The following is a 10,003-nucleotide window of genomic DNA, read 5'->3' as shown; positions in this document are numbered from 1 at the left end:
TAAAAGACAAGAACAATAGGTCTATATTTGTTCTGAGCTATTTTGAGTATTAATTTCAGGGCTACATCCTGCCAAAGCAGTTCCATTGTGTACAGCGTCACACCTGAGAATTTCTGGCATTGCCTTCCTTGGAGTGACCTGGAGTGTATCTGGACATCAGTTCAGTCATTAAAGTTTCAAATTCCTTTTCCAGCACGATCTCTTCTTCGTAATGCCTCTTCTTCATCTCAGCCTTCTTGGTCTCATGAAATCTTATAAGCTTTTCTCTCTCTGCTTCAAACTCTTCCACCCCTTTTTTCTGGGCTTGGATGAATCTTGCTATTTCCTCTCCCCTGGAAAACAAAAATCCCTAGACTTTTATGATTGCAGATATATAAAAACAAATATATTTGATGCATCACTTGCTCATCTAGTATAACATATAGACAATCATTCTTCCTCCCTTTTTTCGATGGGCAACAATTTCTTCATTCAGAGAACTATACAAACGTCTAGCCAAATAACTTTAACAAAATGGACAAAATCTTCCATCACCAAATAAAACCATAAAAAACAGAAAAGATTAAATACACTTCTAAAATAGAAATTCAGGTGGAAAAGAAGATAAATAATTACACCCAGATCACCAACAAACTGCAACCCGATGAGATAAACCATCATACAAACTTTAGCATTTAGCCACTTTTTTAGGGGTAATCAGATGATCGCAACGGAATGTGGTAGCTTGTTATTTCCATCAATCCAAATGTTGTGGAAATGCGGTGACTGCCAATCCATTACACCGATTGTAAAAGGAATCTCCTGGACAGACAAATGGTATATCATCCACGTGTTGGTCAAAGATCTAACAGCCATAGATCCCAAACCCCTCCCCCTCTTTCTTCTATCTTTATTTCAACAAAACTTCCCATGCAATTACGAAGGATCGACTGTTTTACCCATGAATGTACATGTAAAACAGTGTTTGAACCATCATTAATTCTTGCAAGAGTTCTGAAAGCCCAAGATCAATCAGGTTCAATAATCTATTTCATCTTTGATGGTAAGGAGTAAAATCTCCCATAGCCATGTCTATATTGATAAGCTTTGTGTTGCAGAGATGAGGATGTTAAGATGGGTGTGTGGAAAAACAAGGAAGGATAAAGTACAGAATGAACATATAAGAGCGGACTTGGGAGTTGCCCCGATCAATGACAAGCTCCGAGAGAGTCGTTTAAGGTGGTATGCGTCATATTCAATGGAGGCCTAGGGACACCCAGGTAAAGAGGAGTGATATGATTCCGATTAAGGACAGACCTAAAATGACCATAGGAGAAGAGGTGAGGAAGGACATGCATAGTCTAGGTCTGGTCTCAAGTATGACCTCGAACAGAGCCTATTGGAGGGCAAGGATCCATGTTGCAAACCCCAGTTAGCTGAGATTATCCTGTTGTGTTGGTCTATGCCTCTTTCCTCTTACTATCTTTCATCTTTCTATTTATTTCCCATCGTCCATTTGTCTTTTTCCTTTTGTCATTTTTCATCTCTTTCCCCATCCCTCTTCTTCCATCTTTTCTTCACCTTTTTTCGACTATAACTCTGTTTTTTTCTATTTTGTTTTGTTTGGATCCATGTAGCCGACCCCATTAAGTTGGGATAAGGCTGAGTTTGTTGTTGTTTGTTGTTGTTGTTGGTCATGTCTATATTGTTCTATGTAGCTCACCCCTTTGCAAGAAATTGATCAACATTCGAGTTCTTCCATGTTATAAAGTGCTCTGCACCCATCTCATTGCTCAAATTTCAATAGAAAATGAACATTGCTAAATGGGTTACAAGTGTTTCCAAAATTGTAGAAATTACAAAAATTCCACTAACCTCCATTACTACATAGTTTATGGCATTCTAGTTTTATAACTTTAAACCTTGATTTGACCACAGTATATTCTCATATTGGGCTGAAAATTTACCAGTGAGATGGGTACAAGATCCTAATAACATGGGCCCACCTATGTCCACCATTTCTTGCCACATAGCAACTACTGAACTCTACAAAGTTCACATTAATATTCCCTATCCTGCACCTTATGGTCTCATATATTTGGTTAGCACATACTCTATCTGTCCTGTTTGAAGTTTTTCACCATTCCAAAATATTTGTCCATTTTAAAAGCCAAGATATGAAGTTTTATTGGATTCCCCATAATGCTCCTATTTAATCATCCACACATATATTGTATTCACTTGTGATAGTTGTTGCCCTCTATTACATAAGCCCTTCACTCCAAAAAGAAAAATACCAAACCCGCAAAGAAAATCATAATCACTTGGAGCAAATTAAAAAATGTTTTCTGTACCTAGTCAAAAAGTATCAATCATTCATCATAACCTGAGAAGACATTTGCAGGGACATGAAAGCAACATACCTTAGTTTCTGGTCCTCTTTGGACGTGGAATTCACATTTGATTGCTTCATTTTCTGACGCTCTTCCTGTAGCTGCTTCTCAAAGTTTCGCTCCTTCTCCTCCAGTGAGTGTTGAATAAAGCTGATTTGATCCTTGAAAAAGTTCTCTTGGTAGTCCATCTTTAAGATAATGAAACACCAGGGAAACAAAAAATTCGTGAATATTAGCAAGACTGGGAGAAAAACTATTGAGCAAAAGATGGGTCTGAGACAGCCAATTTCTACGTCAGCAGAGACATGTAAAGCTCCACATCTAGTATAAATTCAAGCAACAGCCCCCTCCACTAAAAAATTAGAAAGAAACTTTGGAAATCCTCACAACATTCATCCAACGAAAAAAACACAATGATAAGCTTATTATGGAGCAAAACACATCATTTATTGTCTAACTTAAGTGTGTGAAAAATGGGTCTTTCATTGATAAGCCATCTACATGTACATGCCCACTGGGGTTTTTTTTTTTTCTTAGGTAGGGGGGGGGGGGGGGGGTATGAATAACCACTGGAAATGTTTTTTTTGCTTATGTTGTAGTCAGCGTATCTTGTTGGAGCAATATATAACATTATCGAAAATAAATAAGCACACAATAATATAAAATAAAAATTGGGAGCATTTCATGAACTTTATGAACAAGCAATGTACTAAAAATGCATAAAGACATTAATGGATCTCTCATCATGTTTGTCTCGCCTCAATGAATACGGTCATGCAAAAAAGCACACTATGGAGTCCAAAAATTTGATTCCTAAATTTCCTTTCCAACTCACCACTACTTCATACAACATTATAAATATTCAAAAACTCAAGCCATAATTTGGTTCTCTATCCCAGTTTACCTCATATCATAAATAGAGAATGAAAGTTAACAATTGATAAGTCTTACAGGATTGGCATTTTTCCATCTTCATATCTCCCCTCCCCACACAGGACAGTTTCATCACTCATCAGTGTCGGTAATGAAGCAGACATGCAGATGCAAACCTAAGAATTGGAAAAGGGACTTGTTTATAAGAATCAACAACATGACCATCAGAACCAGACACAAGGAGAGGCCAAATGAAGAAAACCAGAATGACAAACATAGAAGCTTTAGGTTTTCCAACAGGCCAACACATCACATGCACAGTGGCTCGAAGAAATAGAGTTGCATAAATGTAAGTGTATCATGTTTCCTACTTATTTAGTATGTAGTAGCATGGCTACGAGCAACCACTGGAGTTGGACACTGACTCTATCTAAGTTCAGGCATGAAGCTTGGCAGCTTGTGCAGCTCAGAAAGTCCATTTGCCTACACCACAGTAGGCAACCAGAAACAGGAAACGTGCAAGGGGTGTTACCTAACAGAATGTAGAGAAAATTAAACACATCCGTGGTTTCCAATATTACCTCTTCTTTGTTTTGTTCATGCTGCTCTTTCGTTCTCTGCCTCACTATGCGGTTATCTTCCGCAGTCTTCCGTAGCTTCTCATTCAATACCCCAAATGATTCCTCTAGAGCCTTTGAATGTCTTTGTTCTTTCACCACCTCATTTTTTAAATACATCAATTGCTGATTATCTTCACTCATTTGCTTCATTGGGCCCACAACCATTTCTAGGTAGGATTTAATTTCAAATTTCATCTTCGACTTGCCTAATCAATTACATCCAATCAGAAAATAAATAAAAAAAATGTAGTAACTGATACTCTCAAGGATTATAAGTATATAAATCAAAAAATCAAATATGAGTTGGAAAAAATATAGAGTTCAATTATACAGTGCAATTTAAGGAAAGAAAATGCATTAACCAAAAATTAGAATCACTGGAACTGCAGGATTTCCCTGCAAATATACGTATCATGCATATGCTATGCATCTGGCTGAGCATACATGACAGTTCATAAGTAAGAAAATCCTATCACCTATGGGTAAAGTTTAATATATATTTTGAAGGTATGGATTATTATTCTTTACAAGTAGATTAATGTATATATAAAGAATAGCATCCCAATAAGGCAATAAAATGTGGCAAGAGAAGTGCAGTTGCAGCCAGGTAGAGCCACCCTAATAATCAGGACCATTATAAGTACAATATGAGTATAAACACATAAAAATTAGGCAAGGGAAGAATTGGACCATGAGAATGCTGGTTGAAGATTTCCAAGTCTTCTTTGCATGCCATAAAACCATACAGTTGACGTTGACCACCTGCAGAGAAAAGCACCCGACGATGCTCCCAAGCTTCCCTATGTGTTCCTTCTTTACGAAAATGTTCGTCCAGACGCTCAGCCTCTACATAGCCCATTGCAGAGCTCTCAAATATTAGTACACTCATTCCTCGGTGCCCTTGAGGACCATAGGAATGCCGAGCCTTGACTGCCGCATATGAACTAAAATAATCAAGAAGCTCCTGATTTCCCATTCCTATCCACTGCAACAATCAGACAGGACCAAAGAAGGATGAGATATAATACAACAGGAGCAAAAGAACCATAAGGTATGACGATGATAAGGGCACTACACTGCAAGAGTATACAGTACAATAACCATGAAGATGCCACATTACAGTTCAGTTAAAGGATAGCATAATGCAGCATAAGATTTTGTTTTAAGGCCTGGAAAGTAACTAACTACTAGAAGGTACTTGTAAACTATAAACTTCTTTAATTTAGTAATATTGTGGGACCATGTTTATTTTGTACCTAGCAGTGACTATCCCATTTCAATCAGTAATCACTCCTTGGCGCATAAACATATGGAACCCAATTTCATCTGTCTAGAAAATTATAGACAAATCTAGATCTATAATTTGTACCGTATGCAATCTAGAAATCGGATTCATCTCAGAAAAAAACTAATTTAGAATCTCAATTCGGAATAGACATGGCATGCAATTGTTTATGGAGGTAACCAAGCAGCAAAGAAAAGATTGTGGAATTCCTAAAGCAAATGGAATATTGCAATGTACCTTCTTGTCATTCTCATCCTGCTCAAGTCTCGTGTTCATAATGACAACTATAGGTGGCCAGACTATCTCCTTATCAGTAACCGTCTGTTGCAGGCCTTTCCATTTGCCATAAGCTTCCCCAGCTGGTATAACTGATGTTCCCCTACTGCACAGCTCCTCATCCAACAATTCAGCAAATTGGCGATGGAGCTTCACTCGTTTCACTCCTTTTGTCTTTGCATGGATAAGCAAGGGCTGCAGGGCTCGGTACCACTCAATACCACCCGGGCCACCTTTGCATGCTGGACAGTGCCACTGCCTCAACGGTTCATTTATTTGTTTTATGCTCAAATTGTCCAAGGCATCAAAGAATACCTTGAACCACTTGCTCTTCTTGAGTGTCTCATGGCTTTTTTGGCTTTCATCAGAATCATAATCATCACTTAGTATATCATCATCTTCATCATCATAGAATGGTTCATCATCATCATCAACATCAATGGGATGATGACGAGAACTCATGTCAGACCCATCATTGTCTTCTCCAGCCGATCCTGTATGAAGTTTAGGGGTTTTATCATTTCCCTGGTCATCTTCTGAAGCCCTGTGTTGTCCAGCAGCTCGATTGGCCCACTGCCATCCATGTTGTAAAGGAGGAGGTATATGAGGCAGTGGTGCCAGGTAAGCATTCTCCCATCCTCTATTAGATGAATTGGCTTTTGGGTTTCCTCTTCCAGCTGGTCTCCTAGGTTCAGCAACCTGTGTCTGCCACGCACCACCAGGACTCCTACCTGTTCCACCAGTACTGGCCAGGCTGAGCTTCTGTGCTGTATCTGGTTGGCCCCAGGCTTTAGGACCAGGGCTCTGAGCGCCCCATGGTTTTGCTTTTGCAGCACCAGTTCCTCCTCGTTTCTTGGACTTCCTTGCACAAACCTCCCACTCACCATCTTCTGCACTATCCAGGCTGATGTCTGTGACATCATGACTCAGCTGGTCCAACTTGGGGCTGTTGTTACCAGAACCAGAGCCTCCAGATGGCTGCCCATACTGAGGGCTGACATTTTTACCTTTGGGCGATGAACTAACAGTACCAACAAGGGATTGCTTGCCACCTCTCCTTTTTGAGTCCATTTCAGTACTGCAAAATATCTCTGCATAGTTTTGTTCGAGTATACATTGGTCAAAAATCAAAACAAAGTGATGAAAGACTAAATTGTTCAAGAAAAACATAAGATCCCAACTAGTTTAGACCAGAAGGACAAAATACCAACAGCATACCAGCACTAAGGGCCATAGAGAAGAGGAACACATTAACTGGAAGACTCCATCAGGAAGATATCCCATACCAAAAATTCATCATAAAATTATCTTAACCCTCTTTATTGTCTCATTATTTTGGACAGAAAATATGTAGTACAAAATATGAACTATTCAAAACACCACACATAGACCGCCAAATGGCAACTGTTAAAGCTGGATCACATTCCCCACGTGTTTTATTTTTTACAAGTCCTTTTTTTTTTTTTTTTGGATGAGGATCAGTAATTCATTGCTGATGTGTACTGTTCTCATGGTCAATTAACAGGTGTAACAAAAAAGCATAAAAACAGTGGGCACACTCAAAAGATTCAACCTTATATTGCTACTGAACCTAAAGGTGAGGTCATTTTCCAAAGAAATTATTTACCTCAACATTAAACGAGTTCAGAATGTATTACGCTGAACCCTAAAATAAGAACGCTCTTCCGAAGAAAAAGAGCAGAATTAAACTGGATTTGAAGAAGTTCAACCATCAGTCATGCACTGTAACAGAATTATGTCCCACAGAAACCAAATTCAAGGTATAATCCAAAAGATTCGAAGATGAGTATCCTTCACGGAGCAAATAAGAGAAATCATCTATATTCCCGGTAACAAACATGTGTACTAAAATGAACAAACAACTTGATACAAGACAAATCGTATCAAATACAGAAATTCTATGAAAATGTTCAGGATGCAGATTATCTTGAAAGCCACTTCAGTAATCCCAGAAATCTTATATGTGATCATATATCATATATCATCGAAAGCTATGCTGAAAGAACCATCAGAAAAATAAGTTGAAATGGAAAAGTGAGTGCACAGAAATGGAATTCCCTTGCCAAAATATTGGCAGCATGTCAATTTCAGGCAATTGCTTCGATTCTTGACATTGTACAAGGGCATCTAAAGGATGGATGATCCTTTCTCTTGGAAGGATTTGGAAATAAGAGGGGTCTCCTGGGAAGAATAGAGTAAGAAAAACATTAGTTGACGACTTGAGGTTCAACTAATATGTCCTACAGTAATCTACTACTGAAGCTCCAAAAGATGGTAAAGGTAGGATTGTTTAAGCAGACTAAGAGAAGAACTTTAAGATCACATTATTAATTGGACATAACCTAACTAACATAATTGTCAAAATAATAACTCATTTGAAGGCAATTTTCTACTCCAAATACATATGAAGGCATGGACATTTTGACGGAAATTAAGATCTAAGATTCAAATACTCAGTGAAAAAAAAAAAAAACAGAATTCTCGGTTATACAACTGCTTCTTTTTTTTTTTTTGGTTGAACGGTTATACAACTGATTCGTGGTACTCATGACATGCACTTCAAAGGCAGAGACAAACATTGATAATGACAAACTTCAAAATGGCCAAACACGATAGCAACAAGAAAGAGCCCAATACAACTTTAACACTGATGGGCAATCCCTCGCCTTATTGTGGTGTATGTCTAGTTGTTTAGCTGTTTAGCTGTTTTAGTGTTTTATTCTCTTTGTAATTACTTGTAACTAGCCTTATATTCTTAGTTGGTTTCCTACTAAGAATATACTTTCTGATATTATAAATATAAGGGTGTTGACCACGATAGAAGCTAATCTGAATCTATCGTGGTCAGTAATGTTGTTGTTCTCTCGTTCTCTTTCTCCTTCCCTTCCTTCTTCCTTGATCCTGGTATTCTAGATCAAATTTTGTCAGTATGGATTCTTGTCATGAAAAAAGCAAAGCATAAAATTTCATTTGATGGACTCATCGGTAAGATCCAATATATGATGCCACACATATCCAAAATCACAAACCATATAAACATCCAAATACAGTATTTCTAGTCTAGAGCAAAACAATTTGAAAACCAATTTCTAGATTCAGAAAAAGATGAACTGATCATGAGATTAAGAGTGAATCTTCTTCATCAACAAGCAGCAACATTTTTGAAAAATAATCTTAATTAACAGTTCCAGATTTCCTTAAAAAAATGTATAACGGAAAAGAAGGTCATATTAATCTATTTAAACCAAAAGTGACAGCCAAATCAGGAAGTTAGGCTCAGGTTTCACACACAAACACACAGATCTAAATTATTTCCCATGGGTGTCAATAATTGATGGTGGATTATTTTAATTTAAAATTAGTGACAAGAACAAGCAAGCTACTGTTGATATCCACAATGTAACACGTCACTAAAACTGTACCCATAAAAAATTGAAAATAAAAACATATCACTAGAAAAGATTACTGACACCTTCGTCTTAATAACCAGTGAAAAATATAATAACAAAACCTTTGTTTTTACCGTTGATCTCTGAGAATCCGCCCCTTCAAGAAGGATGTACCGCTGCCTGCAAGAAAGAAAAAACAACTTGAGCAGTGAGAAAATAAAGAATGCATATAACAAGTCACACACACACACACACACAGATCAAAAGTAAGTTGAACAGAGAAAAAAAACCATATCCAGTGAGGAGAACAGAATTCAATAGGGAGGGCATGGAGTAGACTGATTGGCTGACAGAAAACTTCAAAATGAAAGAGAAGAAAGATCCAGCGTAGGGATCCCTGAATGAAGAAACACCCAAAGAGAAAACAGAGCAAGGAGAAACGTAACCAGAGCGACTGATTTAGTGACCACAGTTACATTTACAGAAGGTGAAAAAAAAAAACTCGCAAACAATTAGAAATCAAGAAAAAGATTAAGTAACTTCACACACAAAAACACGCACGCAAAATCTAAATTCGAGCATGTTCTTGATCAGTAAAACAGGAGAATTAGAGAATGACAATATATTACTAAAGCAAGAAACAAGCAGCTCAAAGAATGAACAAAACAAAAATCCAAAGAAAGCTACAGAGCTGTAAACACAAAAGAATTGATTAGTAAGCAAACTCGAACTAAGCTTTATACGCAGTTTGACCTGAGAGATTCAACTTCAATACAAACCGATCGTCACCGGAACCTGCGTTCTCCGCCGGAGAATATGTAGAAGAATCGACTCGCCAGAAATTGCAGTCAAAAAAGGAAGGAAATCATCATTAACTCCGCGAAATCAAATGTGAAAATAAAGAATAGAACATGAGAATGAGGTGTTTACGCAGAAATGGAGCGTCAAGTAACCACCATTAAAAGGATAAAAGCTGCAACAGTTCAATGACTTAGAGACTTCCTTTTATAGCTGCTCCTGAGCTCCTCAGTCCTCACAGTCAAGAGTCCGGACTTGAAATTTTTTTTAATTTCGATTTATAATTTAACTGAAAACGAATTAAACTTCCCAAACAACAACGAGAGACTCTGGACAATTGACAGGAAAGCTCTGAGATTTGTGTGAATG

The 10,003-nt window shown here is 37.7% G+C and overlaps 1 protein-coding gene across 3 annotated transcripts; it reads right to left on the bottom strand.

Annotated features, from left to right (window-relative positions):
• On the bottom strand, positions 1 to 9,675 carry LOC122668085 (protein SUPPRESSOR OF GENE SILENCING 3-like). Of its 3 annotated transcripts, none has more exons than XM_043864641.1 (7): positions 9,626 to 9,675; positions 8,959 to 9,016; positions 5,393 to 6,515; positions 4,556 to 4,852; positions 3,827 to 4,071; positions 2,403 to 2,560; positions 1 to 332 (listed from the first exon to the last, which is right to left on the bottom strand). In XM_043864641.1, exons 3-7 carry the CDS (start codon positions 6,495 to 6,497, stop codon positions 98 to 100), a joined length of 2,040 nt encoding a protein of 679 aa, XP_043720576.1. In that variant the 5' UTR covers positions 6,498 to 6,515; positions 8,959 to 9,016; positions 9,626 to 9,675; the 3' UTR covers positions 1 to 97. The 3 variants fall into 3 exon arrangements, with proteins under 3 accessions (XP_043720576.1, XP_043720574.1, XP_043720575.1); XM_043864639.1 differs by lacking the exon at positions 9,626 to 9,675 and adding an exon at positions 8,920 to 8,929 and having other exon boundaries at positions 2 to 332; positions 8,965 to 9,016; XM_043864640.1 differs by having other exon boundaries at positions 182 to 327; positions 2,399 to 2,560; positions 9,626 to 9,642.
• Positions 9,676 to 10,003: the final 328 nt, after the last annotated feature.

Source organism: Telopea speciosissima, chromosome 7 (assembly GCF_018873765.1).
Source record: "Telopea speciosissima isolate NSW1024214 ecotype Mountain lineage chromosome 7, Tspe_v1, whole genome shotgun sequence".
Taxonomy (NCBI): domain Eukaryota; kingdom Viridiplantae; phylum Streptophyta; class Magnoliopsida; order Proteales; family Proteaceae; genus Telopea; species Telopea speciosissima.
The sequence above is the reverse complement of the archived record's forward strand: the minus strand, read 5'-3'. Positions and strand labels throughout refer to the sequence as shown.